Source organism: Salvelinus namaycush, chromosome 5, assembly GCF_016432855.1.
Source record: "Salvelinus namaycush isolate Seneca chromosome 5, SaNama_1.0, whole genome shotgun sequence".
In the NCBI taxonomy this organism is placed as follows: Eukaryota; Metazoa; Chordata; class Actinopteri; order Salmoniformes; family Salmonidae; genus Salvelinus; species Salvelinus namaycush.
In genome coordinates, this window is record NC_052311.1 from 64,346,354 (window position 1) to 64,370,459 (window position 24,106).

A 24,106-nucleotide genomic window follows, 5' to 3' on the forward strand; every position below is an offset into this window, starting at 1 on the left:
CTCTCAGATCAGCAGCATTACAACACTATCGGGACAAAGGTTCAGTAAAGCAATAAAGGGAGAGAGAGTGACGGGAAGGGGTGGAGTGGTCAGGGGAAGTATCTTATTGTGTTGGTGTGTATTGTGTGCCACATCTGGACATACTGATCTGGAGACAGTGCCAAAAGCAGCCTCTAGAATCCTCCTCTCTACAGCTAGTTTACATGGTCCAGAACAGTGCACCTCGTGCCAGAGAGGGAGGGCAGGAAGGAAAGGGGGGGAGAGAGAGAGAGAGAAGCACAGGGCAGATGAGGGTCATCGGGGCTTTCCGCAGTGGAGGGCAAGCGAGGCGGAAAGAGGTGGGTGAGAGAGGCGGGGAAGCAGCTCTATATTCTCACAGAGAACGAAGGAGACAGCAGAGGAGAAGACAAAGAGTGAGTGATACTTCAGCGGAAGAAAGAAGTAAAAGTCAGAAATAGTGATAGAGAACAAGAGAGAGCTAGAGACAGAGAGGCGGAGTGTGAAAGGATATACATTCAACTGAGACCAGTGGATCAACAACATTAATGGTGAAGAAGAATGTTTTACTTGAATAGTAACGATTTTACAGAGGAGAATTACTGAAAAACACAAACTTTATGATAGAGTCAACATTTTAACAAAGAGACTATCATCAAATGGACTAGAGATGACTGGATTGGGATGCAAAACTGAGGAATACCTTCATGATGCTTCTGGGGTGGAAAGGTGCTGTGAGCGTTGTCGTAAAGGTCAGTGACTACTGGTGTGTTTCTGTTGTTCAGATGGCTGTTGGAGCAAGATGTCTGAAAGACCAGCGTTATACATGTGCCACATATACACATTATATTATACAGTGGGGCAAAAAAGTATTTAGTCAGCCACCAATTGTGCAAGTTCTCCCACTTAAGATGAGGCCTGTAATTTTCATCATAGGTACACTTCAACTATGACAGACAAAATGAGAAAAAAAAAATCCAGAAAATTACATTGTAGGATTTTTAATGAATTTATTTGCAAATTATGGTGGAAAATAAGTATTTGGTCAATAACAAAAGTTTCTCAATATTGTACTTTGTTATATACCCTTTGTTGGCAATGACAAAGGTCAAACGTTTTCTGTAAGTCTTCACAAGGTTTTCACACACTGTTGCTGGTATTTTGGCCCATTCCTCCATGCAGATCTCCTCTAGAGCAGTGATGTTTTGGGGCTGTTGCTGGGCAACACGGACTTTCAACTCCCTCCAAAGATTTTCTATGGGGTTGAGATCTGGAGACTAGCTAGGCCACTCCAGGACCTTGAAATGCTTCTTACGAAGCCACTCCTTCGTTGCCCGGGCGGTGTGTTTGGGATCATTGTCATGCTGAAAGACCCAGCCACGTTTCATCTTCAATGCCCTTGCTGATGGAAGGAGGTTTTCACTCAAAATCTCACGATACATGGCCCCATTCATTCTTTCCTTTACACGGATCAGTCGTCCTGGTCCCTTTGCAGAAAAACAGCCCCAAAGCATGATGTTTCCACCCCCATGCTTCACAGTAGGTATGATGTTCTTTGGATGCAACTCAGCATTCTTTGTCCTCCAAACACGACGAGTTTAGTTTTTACCAAAAAGTTATATTTTGGTTTCATCTGACCATATGACATTCTCCCAATCTTCTTCTGGATCATCCAAATGCTCTCTAGCAAACTTCAGACGGGCCTGGACATGTACTGGCTTAAGCAGGGGGACACGTCTGGCACTGCAGGATTTGAGTCCCTGGCGGCATAGTGTGTTACTGATGGTAGGCTTTGTTACTTTGGTCCCAGCTCTCTGCAGGTCATTCACTAGGTCCCCCCGTGTGGTTCTGGGATTTTTGCTCACCGTTCTTGTGATCATTTTGACCCCACGGGGTGAGATCTTGCGTGGAGCCCCAGATCGAGGGAGATTATCAGTGGTCTTGTATGTCTTCCATTTCCTAATAATTGCTCCCACAGTTGATTTCTTCAAACCAAGCTGCTTACCTATTGCAGATTCAGTCTTCCCAGCCTGGTGCAGGTCTACAATTTTGTTTCTGGTGTCCTTTGACAGCTCTTTGGTCTTGGCCATAGTGGAGTTTGGAGTGTGACTGTTTGAGGTTGTGGACAGGTGTCTTTTATACTGATAACAAGTTCAAACAGGTGCCATTAATACAGGTAACGAGTGGAGGACAGAGGAGCCTCTTAAAGAAGAAGTTACAGGTCTGTGAGAGCCAGAAATCTTGCTTGTTTGTAGGTGACCAAATACTTATTTTCCACCATCATTTGCAAATAAATTCATTACAATTCCTACAATGTGATTTTCTGGATTTTTTTTCTCATTTTGTCTGTCATAGTTGAAGTGTACCTATGATGAAAATTACAGGCCTCTCTCATCTTTTTAAGTGGGAGAACTTGCACAATTGGTGGCTGACTAAATACTTTTTTGCCCCACTGTATGTATTAACTGTACATTGCTTTGTCTGCAACATGACCATATTATCAAATGATGAACTGCAGTATAGAGGGGAAAACAGCAGTCCCTTTATCTCTACAACACTACATGAACACCAGAGGAGGCTGCTGAGGGGAGGACGGCTCATAATAATGGCTTGAGCGGCACAAATGGAATGGCATCAAACACATGGAAAACATTTGTTTGATGTTGATGATAACATTCCACTCATTCTGCTCCAGCCATTACCACGAGCCCATCCTCCCCAATTAAGGTGCCACCAACCTCCTGTGATGAACATGTTACTATGGACAGCATAATACTGTGGCCTATATATGGGGGTATGGATGATCACATTTCTCTGTCATTCTCTCTTTCCCAACCTCAATCCAGGACAGTATGTTCGCACCGACTGTGGCAAGTCTACAAAAACAGAGTGTGAAACCTGTCAACATGAATACTACACTGCTGAATTAAACTCCTTGAAAAAATGTCTACCCTGTAGGGTCTGCCATTCCAGTAAGTCCCCCCTCTTCCTCCCTCCTCCCTCTGTCCCTTCCTCCTCCTTATTCTGACAGTTCTACTCATTGTTCTCCTGTCTCCTTAAAATCATTAATTTTTGATCTGACTCATTCTCTCTCTCTCTCTCCCACTCCTGCTCTCTCTCTCTCTCCCCCACCCCTGCTCTCTCTCTCTCATTCTCTCTCTCTCCCCCACCCCTGTTCTCTCTCTCTCTCTCTCTCTATATTATTTTCTCTCTCTCTCTCCCCCACCCCTGCTCTCTCTCTCTCTCTCTCATTCTCTGTCTCTCACTCGCTCCCCCGACCCTCTCTTTCTCTATCACTTTCCATCCCCTCTCTCTATCCCACCTCTCTCCATCCCACCTCTCTCCTCATCTTGCCATCCCCTCTCTCTATCCCACCTCTCTCCTCATCTTGCCATCCCCTCTCTCTATCCCACCTCTCTCCTCATCTTGCCATCCCCTCTCTCTATCCCACCTCTCTCCTCATCTTGCCATCCCCTCTCTCTATCCCACCTCTCTCCTCATCTTGCCATCCCCTCTCTCTATCCCACCTCTCTCCTCATCTGCCATCCCCTCTCTCTATCCCACCTCTCTCCTCATCTTTCCATCCCCTCTCTCTATATCTCTCTCTTGAACGTATCATTATTTTCACCTCACTTAATTTTTTTTGCCCTCTCCCACTCAATACCCCAACTCTCCCTCTACCGTCCTCTCTCCCACTCTTTCTCTCCCTTCTCTTCTCTCCGTCTCTCTCTCCCTCTCTCAGGCAATAACCAGAGGGTATTGTGGGAGTGTGAAGCCAGTAGTGACAGGCAATGTGTGTGTAAGACTGGTTTCTACTGTACAGACAATGAATGTGAACACTGCCTACCCGTGAAGCTGTGCTCTCTGGGTTCAGGGGTTGTGAATCAAGGTGAGAACTGCCTCCTCACCTCTACCCCACAGGAGGTTGGTGGCACCTTAATTGGGGAGGACATGCTCGTGATAATGCCTGTAGTGGAATCAGTGGAATGATGGTTTGATGCCATTCCATTTGCTCCGTTCCAGACGTTATTAAGGGCCGTCCTCCCCTCAGCAGCCTCCTCACCTCTACACTCTGTTCTAATATGACAGACCATTGCCTCTGATGAGCTGACCATAAGTTGGAGATACTAAGGCTGGTATTGAAAAGACACCTGACAAAAAAATCAGAGTCTGTAGTCTAATAAGATGCACTCAGGGTCAATGTTTAAACCACTGTGGGCCTTTGGCAGTACAAAACATCTTATTACGGGGCTTGTATAATCTGCTGGATGTGTGTACTTTACTTTGAGCAGCTGACATGTGACACCTGTTCCTAAATCCCCCAGCCACCCGCCAGAATGACACAGTCTGTGCCCCGTGCCTACCTGGGACCTATAACAGTGTCAACGATGCCATCACACACTGCCAATCACACACCAGGTCAGAACCCTTCACACAAAGTGGCTTTGATTTCTATCGAAAGTCAACTCAGTAGGTGCATTTGGTTGGCATGAAACGTTTGACATTTTTATACAATTGTGGGACAGTGGGGTTAACTGTGGCGTTAAACTCCTTTCTCTGTTTCACAATCACTTTCTTTCCTGTCTCAGGTGTGGGGACCTAGGGAAGGAGGTGAAAAGTGCTGGGACTGAGACGACCGATGCTGTGTGTGGTGCCTTCATATCTCGTAGGTCTAATAGCATCTCCTTTTATTGCACAGTAGTATAGAATATATAGAAAACTAGATGGTATATATGGCATTTTACCAATATTTCTTCCACCTCCCCTCTTTCTCTCTTCATTGAATGATTTGACATAAGTAATGTACATCTAATACTGTAAACAAGATTAGAGCACATTGCATTCTCCCTCAGAAATGGTTCAGATATATATATATATATATTTGCTGGGTGTTAGGTTGTTTTGATTGATCCTATCTCTCTCTCCCTCTTTGTCCCTCTGCCTCTCTCCCCCATCCCTCTCTCTCCCCCATCCCGCTCCATCAGGGTGTCCCTGGATACTACCTACCAGTCTGTGGGCGGGACTAGTGGTGACCTCACTCATCATAATCTTGATCTGCATCTATTGGAGGGCCAAGCATCAATCATACATGCCAGGTGTGTATATCATCACTGCCAACACCCAAATAGTGTGTGTTTGTGCACTCATCGTGGATTTGATGTAAGCATTGGCTAGAGGGAGTTGCCACCATATTCCAGGGACTCTCTCTTTGTACTGTAGAACAAGTTTTAGGTATTTACTAAGACATTACAATGAAACATTTTAATAACACTGAAAAATAGGGTTGTTGGTCAGGAGCGATGTAGGTGTGGCAGGGTAGGCTTCTTGGGCAGGCTCACATGAGACCCCTTGTATGAGTACCTGGTAGGCCACCTCTTGAACGGGCTCAGGTAGGCCCCTTGGACGAGTGCGGGTTGGCCCCTAGGGTGAGCACGGGGTAGCCCAAAGACGTGATGAATGGAGACGAAGTCATGCTGTTAGAGCCCGGTCCGGTTGATGGGTGACCAACCACTCCGACACTCCCTACAGTGACCCACTACACAGTCCTTCACATGAAAATGAAACGCTGTCTCTGCCGTGGTAGATGGAAATCTGCTGTAGTACACCTGGTAAACATCATCCAGCTTGAAGGACCATGAAAAATAAGCTAAGGAACCTAGATAGGTCATTGGTTGGATAGATGTCACCAGGAGTACTCGCAAATGACAGAGACAGTGCCAAAGTTCACCTATTTATTGAGGACTTGTGGTTGGACATGGTGAAGTTGGATTTGTGGGGTTCTGCAACGAAGGAGAGACATCATGAGCAGGTTGCAGAACATACAAGGTGATACGGATAAACCTATTAAACCAATACATCTGAAATAGGAAACAAACTTACTCTTAACACACACAACTGGAAAGAAACTGCGCTATGGCTTGACAGGCTTTAAATACAAACAACAAGTGTGAACGAGCCTATCAGGGCAGTTCTGATAATTACTGACAGGTGTGTGATTGCATGAGCGAGTCAACGGGTGAAATCAACTTGCCTGATCAAGTCCAGCTCAGCTGTATGCTACTCCACTCTGAGGGCTGGTGTACATACATCATTATAACCTATCAACAACTTGTTAGTTTCTTCGGGAGTCATTCAAAAAGCCCCACTCTTGGTCCTATTTGACAGTTAGGCCTACCAATTGTTAAGTAAATGCTATTTTCATATCTTTGAGTGATTTCCCAGCCAGCAGATTTCAGATCATGTACAGTATATATTACCTGGTGACAGATGCAGAGGCAGTGAGAACTCTTAGTGTGTATTTTCTCTCCTACACAGCGACAATATGCATCACATTGTAAAAGTATTAGGTGTCAAGGTGCTAGATGTAATTTGGATTGAATGAAAGGAAACAAGGTCATTGCTTTTCACCGTCAGACGTAGGAACTCGCCACTTCCTCTAGAGATTAATCAGATCAAAGACAATATGAGCTATAGTGAAACTCGCATGCATTGCTCATGTTTATGCTCGATCAGGAGCTGAGAGCACAGCACATCAACCAATATGAGTCCAAGTGCAGCTAAAAGTCACAGGAGCTTATATAAGGGGGGACACTGCTATTGGCTTCTGGTTATAACATTTATGTTTCAGCCTAATATCTCAAACAAACAGATGTTTGTTGAGAAACGACTGAGCATAAAATGGGAGGTTGAGAGAACATTGTAGCCACACAGAGGATATCTGTGATCTCAAACTGATATCCCATTTTGGAAAATGTTGTTTGAAATGTTATTTCTAAAGGTTATTTGACATTGACATTTCAATCATATATATATATTTAATTCAAATCAAACTAAATGTAGGTTCCACCGAATAAATAACCAGTTGGACTACCCTGTGAAGGTAGAAATAAGAACAACTGCCTCCGGATTCCATGTACATCGACTCATTATCAGTTCTGAAACTATAGTAGGCATGAAACAAGCTTCTACTGTAGCTTCTTGAGTTTGTGAGACTTGGGGACAAAACCACATCCTGTTCTATGTTGAGCTTGACACGGTTGTTGGAAAACCACATGACACGTTTCACAGCCAGCTAACTCATAGCAAGAAAGCGTTGGGTAAAGTACAGTGGCGTCACCAGTTGACACATTTTGTGACTGTCCTTTTTATCAATGCTTCACTAGTGGCGGTTGGACTTACCCACAATAACAGAAAGTCAGATACAGCAAGTATATGAATGTTGATAGTGCTACTCAGTGATCTCATGTCTGTCTGCCTGTCTGTCTGCCTGTCTGTCTGTAGCTAACTCCAGTGGTCCTGGTATTCCTGTAGAGCCTGCACCTCCTTCCTTCGCTCCAGCTGAGCTCAAGTTCCCCACGGAGTGCAACAGCCATTGGAGCCTGGACCAGAAAGCCACTGAGCCACTCTTCATCAACACAGGTGAAAGTCCCTCAGTGGTAGTTGGAATAGTTCACCACAATCACAAATGTACCTCCTCTAGTGCACAAGAAAGAGGTATTCAGTACACCCAGGGAGTAGGTTGGGTTTGTTTACTGAGCTACAGGTTAGCATTAGCATCATAGAGTGCAGAACAATATGAGTGATGGGACCCTGGTTACCATGGTTTAAGGGCTCGATTCAATCCATATCGCTGAGGTTTAGCGTTATAGAGCGATTGAAATGTAAAGGCAATGTTCCACTAAACGCTGTATATGTCAGCTCAATTGGAAAATCTCTTTCAATTTCAAGCACGTAATTCAGCGCCATAGCGCTGAACTTCGGCAATATGGATTGAATCGAGTGCAAGGTATCCACAAGATAAATGGCATTTGACATTTTGATGAACTACCCCTTTAAATCATCTCCTGACAAATCGCATCACCAAAAACACATTGTTTCCATGTGGAGTCGCTATATGTGATAAACCTGTTCATTAGTCTATATTACACCATATCCATCACTCATAGTAGTTCTGCAGCTTCCCAATGATCAATAATGTGATGCAATGATCAATAATGTGATGGCTCTCCTCACTTAGAATGGATCAGATGTAATGTAATCTAAACTGAGGCTGCCCATATAATCAACCATCAGGATGAGCTATTTCTCCATTTGCAAGAGCCTAAATCAAATCATTAAAATACAGATGTATTGTTACCTCTATGGCCACGATGAGATGGGGCCTGTGTAGGCTTCATGAATGAGAAATGCAGTACTACGTGACGTTGGAGGGTTATTGTTGTGTGCTCATACTATTTCCATTGTGCATCCCAGCTGTTATTCAGGTAAACGGCTATACCTCAGACTGTGAAGTTGAGGCCGATAGCGCCACCATAACAATGACAACATCAGAGCTTTTCAGCCAATCGGATCACAGTAATGGAATGAGAGGAAATGACATCAGAGCCTCCCGCTACCTATCAGAGCCACAGGAAGATGAGTGGCCAGGGACTTAATTCTGATTTTCAACTAAATATTATTTTTTTAATTACTTTTTTCAATGAATAAGACCTACATGGGAAAATAACTGAGCAGATTCCTCCTTGACAGTTCCTGGATACAATCCCTTTTTTTTAAGTCTCATCCCTGCAATATAAATATACTGAACTATAAACATCCAATGAACATTCTTTGTTTCTTAGGTCATTGAAAAAACTGTTGGGGAGGGCTTAAATAAAGTGTAACCACTGAGGTCAAATGTCATCATAGCTTCTCTATTTTACATTTTTCGAAGGAACTTTCGAAGCCCCCGGCGGCTGGACTTTCCCTAACGAAGACGTGTTGTTGTCAGTAGCTTGATATGAACATCACTGTGGTGGAAAAGAGATTGATGAAGTAGATGTATATATATAGATATTCATTTTGACATCACAGCATCTGTTCAATGATGTTTTAACCACAGCATTGAAAATTCTGTCAAAACAGTTGACACTTTAGCAAAGTGCAGAATCTAAATGTAAACACCAGAGTGGACACCGATTAATTGTTTCTCGCCCCCTGTAGGATAGGAGTAACAGCAGCTACCATACTTCAAACTGCTTTACCCTGCCCTCTAGTGTTATCAGCTAGCATTTACAGCTAAATGCAGGCCAACTGAAATCAGTTGCGGACTGCGTTCGCACAGGCAGCCCAAGTCTGATATTGTTTTCCATTGGTCTTTTGACCAATAAAATCAGATCTTTACACATCAGATATTTTTCGGAGCTGATCGGATTGGTCAAAAGACCAATTAGTTTGAAAAAAGATCAGAATTGGGCTGCCTGTGTAAACACAGCCCTTTAGGCACAGACCAAGGGTAAGCACACCTTCCCCGAATCTTAACCAATCGGAGTGAATAACGCTGAACTGACTTTCGATCACAGCGTATACATAAATACACATTGAAGGGAAGAGTTAGAACATGGGTCCCATAAAGAGGCAACGTCTGTATTTGTAGTGTGGAGCATCAGGTGGTATATTTGGACACAGAACAGCCACATACAACACAAAAGGGAACATTGGTAGTGCTATATGAGGAAACACATTGGGAATGTTTACACAGTTCACCCTGCACTGTACCATGACAACATTTAAAACAGACCATTGACAATATTTCCCACAGTGAAATAGCACACTAATTAAAAATATCTTAAATGTTGTCCATTAAGTACTGGTTTTAAAACAATGATGATCATATTTAAAAAACTATGGCACTTATATACCAAGTCCTAGACTGTTTTCTAATGAGAATCATGAACGTTGAGTTGATGAACGAGATCCTTCGCAGTGGTTTCAGTCTGCCTTCTTGAAGAGTTGCCTGGCGACCACATCTCCAACTCTCATCTCCTAGAGGGCAAAAAAGGACGGGTTGAGAAGAGGGTGGAGAAAGAGAAAAGAGTTTGGATGAGTGAGTTTGGGTGTGGGAGTGTGTGTGTGTGTGAGAGTGAGTGTGTGCGTGCATGCGTGGGAAAAGATCATTAATGGACTCAGTCACAATAAAAACGCTGTGCTCTTTTCTCTCCGGACTGTAATCCTATCTCCCCTATCTCTCTCTCCTCTTCCTCGCTCTCTCCCCTTCCTTATCTCTACCCCCCACACATGTACTTCCCCGCTCTCAATCTCACTCCCCCTCGCGCCCCTCCCTCCCCCTCTTCTTGTGTTACTCACCAAATCCACCCTTTACTGCCTGATCCCCAGTGGTATTTATTTACAAACTTCTCTTTCGGATTTGAACAAAATATCAATGAGGTATTGTTTTCTATTAGAAGCATTTGGGAGCGGTTTAATAAAACAATGCTGATTGTTTGAAATCGTAATCAGCATTTGCATGTAATCACAAGCAAAAACAGATTGCCCAACTAAAGTCCATCTGAAGCACAGGCCTAAACAGCAGCTTGTGATTCTCCTTCCAATCCCTTCACTATGAAGAGTCTTGTTGAAGTTTAGCTCATTAAAACGGTAACAAACAATAACCTTTCCTTATTCTTCCTGTTCCTGCCCATTCCTTCACCCTGAAGACTCTTAAGTGTTTTCCTCTGTTTCTTTCTCCTTCTTCGGGCCCCACACATTTCTTTCCCATGTACAGGCAACAAGTAAGGAGGTTTGAGGGCCATACATCCCCTCTTTTTTTAGAAGGACCTCATTTGTTCTCACACAAACACATGCACGGACATGTGCACGGACATACAACGTAGGCAGTGAATAACTTCCATCACCAAATCTGATTTGCATATCCCCCACTTTCAGAATGGTATATCAATCCCAGCATCTTCTTTCCTTCCAAATCTTTCCTGCTTTCCTCCCTTTCTCTGGCCTTGTGTTCACCTCTATTCCCTTCCCATCTTTATCCCTCTCTGTTAATCCAGCCCTCCATTCTCACCAGGTGTAGCTTGTCTCCCTCCAGCCAGTGTGTCCATCCTCTTCCCTCCTTCTCTCCTCTCTGAACACACACCAGCTTATCACCCTCCCAGTCCACTGTGGTCTAAAAACAGAGAAAAACTGAGTTAACACACCCCAGTTTATCACCCACACAGCCCACGGTGGTCTAAAAACAGGGTTAACACACACACACACAGTGGTCTGCAAAAACATGAAAGTGCACACACACACACACAACCACTGCCTTGTACCACTCTCAGTTTGGTGCGGTCTGAAAACAAGCAACAGGGGGTGGTTATGACAGGAAAACAACAGGAGGTACACACACATACACACGCCAAAATAGCACCACACACACACACACACACACACACACACACACACACACACACACACACACACACACACACACACACACACACACACACACACACACACAGCTGGCAAATAGTCTATTCACCCAAACAAAGCAAAGTAGTATGACAAGTACACCTATATGAAGCCAATTAGAGAGAATTTGTACAAGTCTGAACAAGCTATGAAACAGACAAACATAAGGGAAAACATCACCAGATAACAGAAATACATTTAGCCACTGTCTTTACCAACAGCACATGATGAAGAACACAGAGACCCCCCACCCAACCATACATGTAGAACTGTAAACACACACACCTGACAGACTCGTCCATCCACAGGTCCCAGGTCCTCGGTGAAGACCTGACCCAGTATGAAATCCATATCAAAGTTCTTAAAGGTGGTCAATGTGCGGATCTTCATAATGCCCGTGGCCGGGTCGTGGACTATCTGTTTAGTGGGCTTCAACATACACACTATCTTCCGCAGGGCAAAATTAATATCTGATGGAGAGAGAGAGAGAATGAATCAACCAAACATAACACCTTGCCATTCTAGTAATGAGGTAGTGTATCTGAGGCAACATCTCTGACCTACAGCTGTGTCTGTCCTTTTACATCTCCTGTTAATGTTTCCAGATACCACACACGCACAGACAGACACACACACACATCCCTGTCTGTGTCCAGGGTCATTTACAGGCTAAGGCGCCATGATGATCTATCACACGGCTCTGGGAAGAGATGGCAAGCCTTTGGATGAGTCACTACCCCTAAAATGAATCTCAAAGCAGCAGGCAAACAAAGGAAAAAAAGATGTTAAGTTCAGTCAAATAGAATGAATGAATCGTGTTATATTAAAATTAAAGGAGGCAAGTTGCAGAGGTACAGTAAGCTCTTAACACGTGTCATTTTACATATTACAACTACACGAATTGGACACTTTTTAACAATGACGCATTTGTAGCTAATATATGTGGTAACAGACAAAGACATTACGATTCATATAATCTTACCCAAAGCTGCGAGGTAGTTCTCGAAGTTATCTTGAGACACCATGTGAAATGTTCCTGTGTAATTTGGTTTAGACATCTTTTAGCCTTTAGTTTTGCAGAGGAACTCAACAAAGAAAACTGTAACCTACAGTGTTGCCTCTTCTCTACAGATATTATCCTTCTCTGCTCTTTTCACTGCTCTCACCACTACCGCATTGTTTGATAATAATAACACTTGTGCAACCTGTGAGCTAACCTTCTGTCTGCTAGTGTCAGTCAGAAGGTATGCGGCTTTACGCAAAACTGCAACTCGATAAAGGAATGATTGAGCTGCTGGAATGTTTTAGAGCGGCGGTCGTATCCACAATGACTGTCCTCTGCTCTCTCCACTCCTTCAATCCCCGGGTATCGATTCCCTGATGCAAACGTTGCACAACCCTTTTAAATTCCCTATTCGCTCCCTCTGCTCTCCCACGGAAAGCGTAAACTCCTCCCCACGGAGCTTTATGCAAACAGCTTTTGTTCCACTAATCCTCTTCCTAAAATGGGAACTGGGTAGGTCTGTGCCGTTAATTAAACGGTATTCTCTCCATCTCTCTATTCAGAATGGCTTTTTTGGCATATGCTTACATTGCCAAAACATGTGAAAAACATTAAACAAAAGTGAAATAAGCAATCAGATATGAACAGTAAACATTACACACACAAAAGTGTTAAACGTTTCTCTCGCTCTCCTTCACTATCGCTGTTTGGAGAGCAGACTTTGTTCTGTACCACATGCGGAGAAGAGGGAGAGGGAGGCGGGGGGAAAGTTCATTCATCTCGCTCAATGTTTTCCTCTCACTCGGGGCAGTCACTTGGGGTCGTCGGCGACTCTGGGGGAGCCCAGTGATGTTGCCAATGTTAGTCTATAAACATAATAGCTCATTATAGAGATATGTCTTATCTAAAACTTTCATTGGAATGGCAGAGTGGCAGTGTGTCCCCGCTGTGCTAGATCCCGTGGTCATGGCATTATAATATATTCATTGTAGAATATTCTATAGGCTTTGCATCCATGGATACAACACACTTGTGATGAAGAAAGAAATGAATGCATATTACTCTGAGCCTTTATTGTCAGCAAAAATGTAAACCCATTACCATTTGCATGGGTGCAGAATGGTTCCATGGTGCAGGAGCCCAGGGCCCAAATCTATCAGTACTTTGCTTTATAATCTTAATTATATCACAGACATCAACTTTATCACTTGATATAAAAAAAAAACACAAAGATAAATCTTTTAAAATAAAAAGTTAATATCAAATTCAATATTAAATCATCAGGACACAGCTCTCTCATCCTCTATCTTTTTCTCACGGAGCCACTCTTCTTCTCCTCTGACTTCTGCTTCTTCACATCTTTCTTTCCTTTGGCTAGGTTTCCATACAATTCCTGCTCCTTGTTCCTAAAAGAGAGACAAGAGAGAGGACATCATGTTAGAAACCTGCAGCTTCAAATAGCGACGAGATAACAATGGAGGCTTCTTTGTGTGTAAGAAAAGGAGCACTCTTTAGATCTTCAGTTAGTAGCCTACCAAACAGTACCCTGACCCTACCAAACAGTACCCTGACCCTACTCTGACCCTACCAAACAGTACCCTGACCCTACTCTGACCCTACCAAACAGTACCCCGACCCTACCAAACAGTACCCTGACCCTACTCTGACCCTACCAAACAGTACCCTGACCCTACCAAACAGTACCCTGACCTTACCAAACAGTACCCTGACCCTACTCTGACCCTACCAAACAGTACCCTGACCCTACTCTGACCCTACCAAACAGTACCCCGACCCTACCAAACAGTACCCTGACCCTACTCTGACCCTACCAAACAGTACCCTGACCCTACCAAACAGTACCCTGACCCTACTCTGACCCTACCAAACAGTACCCTGACCCTACTCTGACCCTACCAAACAGTACCCCGACCCTACCAAACAGTACCCTGACCCTACTCTGACCCTACCAAACAGTACCCTGACCCTACCAAACAGTACCCTGACCCTACTCTGACCCTACCAAACAGTACCCTGACCCTACTCTGACCCTACCAAACAGTACCCCGACCCTACCAAACAGTACCCTGACCCTACTCTGACCCTACCAAACAGTACCCTGACAGTACCCTGACCCTACCAAACAGTACCCCGACCCTACCAAACAGTACCCTGACCCTACCCTGACCCTTCCAAACAGTACCCTGACAGTACCCTGACCCTACCAAACAGTACCCCGACCCTACCAAACAGTACCCTGACCCTACCCTGACCCTTCCAAACAGTACCCTGACAGTATCCTAACCCTACCAAACAGTACCCTGACCCTACCCTGACCCTTCCAAACAGTACCCTGACAGTACCCTGACCCTACCAAACAGTACCCCGACCCTACCAAACAGTACCCTGACCCTTCCAAACAGTACCCCGACCCTACCAAACAGTACCCTGACCCTACCCTGACCCTTCCAAACAGTACCCCGACCCTACCAAACAGTACCCTGACCCCACTCTGACCCTTCCAAACAGTACCCTGACCCTACCAAACAGTACCCTGACCCTACTCTGACCCTTCCAAACAGTACCCTGACCCTACCAAACAGTACCCTGACCCTACTCTGACCCTTCCAAACAGTACCCTGACCCTTCCAAACAGTACCCTGACCCTACCAAACAGTACCCTGACCCTACTCTGACCCTTCCAAACAGTACCCTGACCCTACCAAACAGTACCCTGACCCTACCAAACAGTACCCTGACCCTACTCTGACCCTACCAAACAGTACCCTGACCCTACTCTGACCCTTCCAAACAGTACCCTGACCCTACCAAACAGTACCCTGACCCTACTCTGACCCTTCCAAACAGTACCCTGACCCTACCAAACAGTACCCTGACCCTACTCTGACCCTTCCAAACAGTACCCTGACCCTACCAAACAGTATCCTGACCCTACCCTGACCCTACCAAACACTACCCTGACCCTACCAAACACTACCCTGACCCTACCAAACAGTATCCTGACCCTACCAAACAGTACCCTGACCCTACCAAATACTACCCTGACAGAACCCTGACCCTACCAAACAGTACCCTGACCCTACCAAACACTACCCTGACACTACTCTGACCCTACCAAACACTACCCTGACACTACCCTGACCCTACCAAACAGTACCCTGACACTACCCTGACCCTACCAAACACTACCCTGACCCTACCAAACACTACCCTGACCCTACCAAACAGTACCCTGACACTACTCTGACCCTACCAAACACTACCCTGACACTACCCTGACCCTACCAAACAGTACCCTGACACTACCCTGACCCTACCAAACACTACCCTGACCCTACCAAACACTACCCTGACCCTACCAAACAGTACCCTGACCCTACCAAACAGTACCTGACCCTACCAAACAGTACCCTGACAGTACCCTGACCCTACCAAATACTACCCTGACAGTACCCTGACCCTACCAAACACTACCCTGACAGTACCCTGACACTACCCTGACTCTACCAAACAGTGCCCTGACACTACCCTGACCCTACCTGACACTACCCTGACACTACCCTCACTGTACCAAACACTACCCTGACACTACCCTGACTCTACCAAACACTACCCTGACACTACCCTGACCCTACCAAACACTACCCTGACAGTACCAAACACTATCCTGACAGTACCAAACACTATCCTGACCGTACCAAACACTACCCTGACACTACCCTGACTGTACCAAACACTACCCTGACACTACCCTGACAGTACCCTAACTGTACCAAACACTACCCTGACAGTATACTGACAGTACCCTGACCGTACCAAACACTACCCTGACCGTACCAAACTCTACCCTGACAGTACCCTGACCTTACCAAACACTACCCTAACACTACCCTGACAGTACCCTTACCCTACCAAACAGTACCCTGACAGTACCCTGAGCGTACCAAACACTACCCTGACAGTACCCTGACCGTACCCTGACCCTACCAAACACTACCATGACACTACCCTGACACTACCCTGACACTACCCTGACCATACCAAACAGTGCCCTGACACTACCCCTACCCTACCAAACAGTACCCTGACAGTACCCTGAGCGTACCAAACACTACCCTGACAGTACCCTGACCCTACCAAACACTACCCTGACAGTACCCTGACACTACCCTGACTCTACCAAACAGTGCCCTGACACTACCCTGACCCTACCTGACACTACCCTGACCCTACCCTGACACTACCCTGACTCTACCAAACACTACCCTGACCCTACCAAACACTACCCTGACAGTACCAAACACTATCCTGACCGTACCAAACACTATCCTGACCGTACCAAACACTACCCTGACAGTACCCTGACCGTACCAAACACTACCCTGACACTACCCTGACCGTACCAAACACTACCCTGACCGTACCAAACTCTACCCTGACAGTACCCTGACCTTACCAAACACTACCCTAACACTACCCTGACAGTACCCTTACCCTACCAAACAGTACCCTGACAGTACCCTGAGCGTACCAAACACTACCCTGACAGTACCCTGACAGTACCCTGACCGTACCCTGACCCTGCCAAACACTACCATGACACTACCCTGACACTACCCTGACCCTACCAAACAGTGCCCTGACACTACCCTTACCCTACCAAACAGTACCCTGACAGTACCCTGACCGTACCAAACACTACCCTGACAGTACCAAACACTACCCTAACACTACCCTGACAGTACCAAACACTACCTTGACACTACCCTGACCGTACCAAACACTACCCTGACCGTACCAAACACTACCCTGACACTACCCTGACTGTACCAAACACTACCCTGACACTACCCTGACCATACCAAACACTACCCTGACACTACCCTGACTGTACCAAACAGTACCCTGACACTACCCTGACCATACCAAACACTACCCTGACACTACCCTGACAGTACCCTAACTGTACCAAACACTACCCTGACACTACCCTGACAGTACCCTGACACTACCCTGACTGTAACAAACACTACCCTGACTGTACCAAACAGTACCCTGACACTACCCTGACCATACCAAACACTACCCTGACACTACCCTGACAGTACCCTAACTGTACCAAACACTACCCTGACACTACCCTGACAGTACCCTGACACTACCCTGACTGTACCAAACACTACCCTGACACTACCCTGACCATACCAAACACTACCCTGACACTACCCTGACTGTACCAAACACTACCCTGACACTACCCTGACTGTACCAAACACTACCCTGACACTACCCTGACAGTACCCTAACTGTACCAAACACTACCCTGACAGTATACTGACAGTACCCTGACCGTACCAAACACTACCCTGACCATACCAAACACTACCCTGACTGTACCAAACACTACCCTGACACTACCCTGACCTTACCAAACACTACCCTAACAGTACCCTGGCCATACCAACACTACCCTAACAGTACCCTGACCCTACCAAACACTACCCTGACACTACCCTGACAGTACCCTGACCCTACCAAACACTACCCTGATAGTACCCTGACAGGTTAACAATACAAGGATAGTTCGCAAATGTACAACAGGTAAAAACAGGTATTGCCTAGCTTAGGAGATAAACACTCAGAAGTGGTGACAGTGTCACATTTCATACTGTACATAGCCAGCTCAGAGCTCTCCAGTGAACTCTGGATTGTGAGCTTACCCACACCACACTGGATTGTGAGCTTACCTACATGTTTGAGTGGCCGTAGCCTTGGCTAGGCGGGCACTAGAGGCCAGCGGGGAAGCCATTCTATTGTACTGTAATTAGATAAATGGATGAACCAATCAACAGTTTTTCCAACACAATTTAGGGCACTGAGCTACCCGTGTCAAGCCAGTGCCAGACTCACACTGTGGTGTATTATACTGCACTAGAGACAGGTTACACTGTGGTGTATTATACTGTACTAGAGACAGGTTACACTGTGGTGTATTATACTGTACTAGAGACGGGTTACACTGTGGTGTATTATACTGTACTAGAGACGGGTTACACTGTGGTGTATTATACTGTACTAAAGACAGGGGTTACACTGTGGTGTATTATACTGCACTAGAGACAGGTTACACTGTGGTGTATTATACTGTACTAGAGACGGGTTACACTGTGGTGTATTATACTGTACTAGAGACGGGTTACACTGTGGTGTATTATACTGTACTAAAGACAGGGGTTACACTGTGGTGTATTATCCTGTACTAGAGATGGGTTACACTGTGATGTATTCTCCTGTACTAGAAACTGGGGTTACATTGTGATGTATTATCATGTACTAGAGACAGGTTACACTGTGGTGTATTATCCTGTACTAGAGACAGGGGTCACACTGTGGTATATTATCCTGTACTAGAGACAGGGGTTACACTGTGGTGTATTATCCTGTACTAGAGACAGGGGTTACACTGTGGTATATTATCCTGTACCAGAGACAGTTGGTTACACTGTGGTATATTATCCTGTACCAGAGACAGTTGGTTACACTGTGGTGTATTATACTGTACTAGAGACAGGGGTTACACTGTGGTGTATTATCCTGTACCAGAGACAGTTGGTTACACTGTGGTGTATTATACTGTACTAGAGACAGGGGTTACACTGTGGTGTATTATCCTGTACTAGAGACAGGGGTTACACTGTGGTGTACTATACTGTAATAGAGACATGGGTTACACTGTGGTGTATTATACTGTACTAGAGACAGGGGTTACACTGTGGTATATAATACTGTACTAGAGACAGGGGTTACACTGTGGTGTATGATACTATACTAGAGACAATGGTTACACTGTGGTGTATAATACTGCACTAGAGACAGGGGTTACACTGTGATGTACTGTACTAGAGACAGTGGTTACACTGTGGTGTATTATACTGTACTAGAGACAGGCGTTACACTGTGGTGTACTATACTGTACTAGAGATGGGTTACACTGTGATGTATTCTCCTGTACTAGAGACTGGGGTTACACTGTGGTGTTTTATCATGTACTAGAGACGGGTTACACTGTGGTGTATTATACTATACTAGAGACGGGTTACACTGTGGTGTATTATCCTGTACTAGAGACAGGGGTTACACTGTGGTGTATTATCCTGTACTAGAGACAGGGGTTACACTGTGGTGTATTATACTGTACTAGAGACAGGGGTTACACTGTGCTGTATTATGCTGTACTAGAGACAGGGGTTACACTGTGGTGTATTATACTGCACTAGAGACAGGGGTTACACTGTGGTGTATTATACTGTACTAGAGACAGGGGTTACACTGTGGTGTATTATACTGCACTAGAGACAGGGGTTACACTGTGGTGTATTATCCTGTACTAGAGACAGGGGTTACACTGTGGTGTATTATCCTGCACTAGAGACAGTGGTTACACTGTGGTGTATAATACTGTACTAGAGACAGGGGTTACACTGTGGTGTATTATACGGTACTAGAGACAGTGGTTACACTGTGGTGTATAATACTGTACTAGAGACAGGGGTTACACTGGGGTGTATTATCCTGTACTAGAGACAGGGGTTACACTGGTGTATTATCCTGTACTAGAGACAGGGGTTGCACTGTGGTGTATTACATTGTACTAGGGACAGGGGTTACACTGTGGTGTATTACATTGTACTAGGGACAGGTGTTACACTGTTGTATACTATAGTGTACTAGAGACAGGTGTTGCACTGTGTTGTATTATCCTGTACTAGAGACAGGGGTTACACTGTGGTGTATTATCCTGTACTAGAGACAGGGGTTACACTGTGGTGTATTATCCTGTACTAGAGACAGGGGTTACACTGTGGTGTATTATCCTGTACTAGAGACAGGGGTTACACTGTGGTGTATTATACTGTACTAGGGACAGGGGTTACACTGTGGTGTACTATACTGTACTAGAGACAGGTGTTATACTGTGGTGTACTGTACTAGAGACAGGTGTTATACTGTGGTGTACTGTACTAGAGACAGGGGTTACACTGGGGTGTATTATCCTGTACTAGAGACAGGTGTTATACTGTGGTGTACTATACTGTACTAGGGACAGAGGTTACACTGTGGTGTACTATACTGTACTAGAGACAGGTGTTATACTGTGGTGTACTATACTGTACTAGAGACAGGGGTTACACTGTGGTGTACTATACTGTACTAGAGACAGGGGTTACACTGTGGTGTACTATACTGTACTAGAGACAGGTGTTATACTGTGGTGTACTATACTGTACTAGAGACAGGGATTACACTGTGGTGTACTATACTGTACTAGAGACAGGTGTTATACTGTGGTGTACTATACTGTACTAGAGACAGGGGTTTGATTATACATGAGGTGGGTGCCTCGGGGGCTCTTTCATTACTAGGGCCCAGAGTCTTTCCTGACCATGTCATCTGACCAGGAAGAACTCTGATCCCTATAACCAGCTGTATAACCAGGGTGATCCCTACAGCCAGCTGTATAACCAGGGTGATCCCTTCAGCCAGCTGTATAACCAGGGTGATCCCTACAGCCAGCTGTATAACCAGGGTGATCCCTACAGCCAGCTGTATAACCAGGGTGATCCCTACAGCCAACTGTATAACCAGGGTGAACCATGCTGTATAAACTGGCGTGATTCCTATAGCCAGCTGTATAACCAGGGTGATCCCTACAGCCAGCTGTATAACCAGGGTGAACCGTGCTGTATAACCAGGGTGATCCCTATAGGCTGCTGTATAATCAGGGTCCAAAGTGTTTCCCGGTCAAGAAGAACCCGTGTCCCTACATTCTCATAGCAGTTAACACTGCTAACATTGTCTTAACTGTATTCAGAGCATCCCTGGGAATCAGGGTAATTCAAACCCTGACAAGAGAATGGGTTGATCGAGTGGAAGTTTACAGAGTTTGGTCAGTCCGGATGATCCAAACAGGTCAAGTGATTCCTCCTCTCCTTTGTTGTCCAGTTTAGTTTTTTCTAATTGGTCCATTCCTTCCAGAGCGAGAGAGTACAGTAGGGCTACCTAGCCAAATGTATCGCCTCCAAAGGTTACACAAACGTGCCCAATCAGCTAAATTGGACAACAGAAGGATGGAGAGACACTGGGGACAACAATGATAAACAATGGTCCCATTTTCAATATGGCTTATAGGAGCTAGGCTCATTAGGAGACAGAGCTGAGAGAGAAAGTCCACATCCACTCCTCTCTCTCTTTCGTCTCTCTCTACCTCCTCTCTCTCTCTCTCTCTCTCTCTCTCTCTCTCTCTCTCTCTCTCTCTCTCTCTCTCTCTCTCTCTCTCTCTCTCTCTCTCTCTCTCTCTCTCTCTCTCTCTCTCTCTCTCTCTCTCTCTCTCTCTCTCTCTCTCTCTCTCTCTCTCTCTCTCTCTCTCTCTCTCTCTCTCTCTCTCTCTAACCCCTCTCTCTCTGTGTGTGTCTCTCACTCTCTCTCTCTTCCGTGTCTCTCACTCTCTCTCTCTTCCGTGTCTCTCTACCTAACCTCCTCTCTCTGTGTGTGTGTCTCTCACTCTGTGTAGCCTGCGCCAGAGAACTTTGACCCAATGTGGTTTTGAGGAGAGATGGGAATATGCACGGGACTCCAATGGCATGTGCACAGACACACACTGTACAAACTCACTTGGAGACCTTGCGGCTGGCAGGCTGGTGTTTGAACTGCAGATTTCCATACTCTGTCTCAGCTCCCTAGAAAGGGGAGAAGAGGACAGCGAGTGTTAGACATGATGGGTGGTATAAGGTGAGTCAATGTGCAGAATTAAGTCATAGTCTTATTAACAATTTCCCAGAAATTTAGCAATTTCCGTTAACAATTTCAACCTCTCTCTGTCAATGTTCATATTTTACAAAGCAGTGTCTGATAAGACATCTGTCTGGAGAACAGAAGAACATGCACAACAACAGTGGAAAGTATATATTGACACAGATCCCTCTGTGTCAGCTGATATCTGAGTCTCTCTGCTGTCTTGTTGTTGTTATTTTCTGGAATGTTGTTTTTCAACTCAGTTTGTCAATAGACATATATTGTAGCCAGTGCACTTGGGAGAAGAGAACAATATATATTTCATTCCATATTACCCATATTCCTCTCCCTTCTATTGCAACCTCCCCCCCTCTCCCTCACCTTGTTGTAGGTCTTGGATGCCTCTATGTACTCAGAGACGGCCAGGTAGATGAACTTGTACTGGGCCTCAGTCTGCACCATGCCTGACCGCTGGTCTCGCACCATCTGGATGCTCTTCTGGATGTCTATGTCACAGTCCAGACCTATGGACAACCAGGAAGTTAGAATCACAATCAACAAAAAAACATTGTCATTCTACAGTGATGACAGGCATTACAAGGATCATGGGACAAAAGAGCCATAATAAGATACAGTATAAATCATGAAGATGTGAAGAAATGCGGGAACTTTGGTAATGAAAGAGACTCACCTTTAGTGTCGATGGTCTCGATGATCATGTCGATCACCACAATGGTGCCAGTTCGGCCTATTCCAGCACTACACAGAAACACAACACAAACAGAGTGGTTGTAGGGACAACTGTCAGTACAGTACAATGTGATTGGACTCAATGCAATTCACTGAAATGAATTAACTGTATTGAAACAGAATTTCTAGAGCAGTATTGATCATCTAAGTCATTCTGTGATCGGAGGTGTAAAGTGTTCATGGACAAATGGAGAGGGATTTGTCATGTTGTCACACTAACAGATGTCTCAGCCAGGGGATGACCACTTTACACACACGTGACTGTGACAGTTTGGTTATATTATAAAGACCAGTGGATTGGATAAGAACTTTGTCCCTATGGATGTCTTTCAGTGTAAAGAAGTAAAGGAAATAGCTTTTGTCATTAAACTGTACTGCAACAGCCTTGTAAACACTCTATACACTATTGTGCTGTACTTATGTCTGCTTACATAACAAATAGTCACGGGACCAACAACATACAAGAGTACAAGAACCCTCCCTATTCTTGATATCACAAGGGGAAAATTCCTATGGTATAAACTGTCAGTTGACTTAAAATGCTGAGTACCGCAACTAGGGTTGCACATTTTGGGGAATATTCAGAGGTGGTAACTTTCCGTCGGAATTAACGGGAATATATTGGAATTAACGGAAATATATACAAATCAATATGAATACCATTTAAATGTAGATGTTTTTTGCATTGGATATATTTACCATATCATATGGAGACAGAAACATAAACCTTTTACCTTATCATAAGTAGGCATAATTGTAAATTATTAAATCCTTCCAATAGAAATAAAAAAACGATTTAGTTACGAATTGAACTTTAATTAAATGAGTTGGCTTTTCACATGGGATGATTTCACTGAACAACAAAAAAAAGCATATAAAAAAGAAAGGAGGACCAAGGCACTCTTCATATAATTAATTAAAATGCCTTTATTAGTATGGCATGTTCAATAGAAACAAAGTTTTTTTTTTTTTAAACCTACGCGTTTCGGCTGCATGGCCTTCGTCAGGGAGTACAAAAGAAAAAGGAATACAATGTCCTCTTTTTAACAGCTTTTCCAATTAGCCCTAACAAAATTGATTGTACTTTGCCAGACTGCCAAGAACCTTGCCCTCATCCAGGCCAAGGTGGCGAGAGACAGTAGTGATGACACCATAGGCCTGGTTGATCTCTGCACCAACATGTACGCTGTGGCGTGTATGGGCTTCAGACAGAAGTCTTCACGCTTTTTGATGTATTTCAGAACTGCAGTTTCCTCTGCTTGGAGCAACAGTGAAGTGGGCAGGGCAGTACGGATTTCTTCTCTTACATCTACAAGC

General features: G+C 44.8%; 3 protein-coding genes across 9 annotated transcripts in view; 1 reads left to right on the top strand and 2 right to left on the bottom strand.

The window, feature by feature from the left end:
* Positions 1 to 361: 361 nt before the first annotated feature.
* LOC120048720 (tumor necrosis factor receptor superfamily member 5-like) lies at positions 362 to 23,357 on the top strand. Of its 3 annotated transcripts, XR_005477036.1 has the most exons (9): positions 362 to 749; positions 2,844 to 2,969; positions 3,740 to 3,886; positions 4,323 to 4,416; positions 4,587 to 4,663; positions 4,983 to 5,093; positions 7,279 to 7,416; positions 21,819 to 22,036; positions 22,431 to 23,357. XR_005477036.1 is itself a non-coding variant. In XM_038994891.1 (8 exons), exons 1-8 carry the CDS (start codon positions 668 to 670, stop codon positions 8,430 to 8,432), a joined length of 957 nt encoding a protein of 318 aa, XP_038850819.1. In that variant the 5' UTR covers positions 362 to 667; the 3' UTR covers positions 8,433 to 8,679. The 3 variants fall into 3 exon arrangements, 2 of the variants coding, with proteins under 2 accessions (XP_038850819.1, XP_038850820.1); XM_038994891.1 differs by lacking the exons at positions 21,819 to 22,036; positions 22,431 to 23,357 and adding an exon at positions 8,251 to 8,679; XM_038994892.1 differs by lacking the exons at positions 3,740 to 3,886; positions 21,819 to 22,036; positions 22,431 to 23,357 and adding an exon at positions 8,251 to 8,679 and having other exon boundaries at positions 364 to 749.
* On the bottom strand, positions 9,377 to 12,618 carry LOC120048724 (retinol-binding protein 1-like). The gene is made up of 4 exons (XM_038994897.1): positions 12,206 to 12,618; positions 11,509 to 11,693; positions 10,835 to 10,936; positions 9,377 to 9,801 (listed from the first exon to the last, which is right to left on the bottom strand). The coding sequence occupies exons 1-4, from the start codon at positions 12,279 to 12,281 to the stop codon at positions 9,748 to 9,750; spliced, it is 417 nt and encodes a 138-aa protein (XP_038850825.1). The 5' UTR covers positions 12,282 to 12,618; the 3' UTR covers positions 9,377 to 9,747.
* The window catches only part of LOC120048714 (tyrosine-protein phosphatase non-receptor type 6-like), a 33,174-nt gene continuing 22,356 nt past the window's right edge, over positions 13,289 to 24,106 (bottom strand). For all 5 annotated transcript variants that reach the window (XM_038994883.1, XM_038994879.1, XM_038994882.1 and 2 more), the window contains 4 exons: positions 22,731 to 22,798; positions 22,421 to 22,563; positions 21,920 to 21,984; positions 13,289 to 13,632 (listed from right to left, as the gene is read on the bottom strand). In XM_038994883.1, coding sequence (XP_038850811.1) covers positions 13,530 to 13,632; positions 21,920 to 21,984; positions 22,421 to 22,563; positions 22,731 to 22,798 — 379 coding nt within the window. In that variant the 3' untranslated portion in view covers positions 13,289 to 13,529. The remainder of the gene's footprint in view (positions 13,633 to 21,919; positions 21,985 to 22,420; positions 22,564 to 22,730; positions 22,799 to 24,106) is intronic.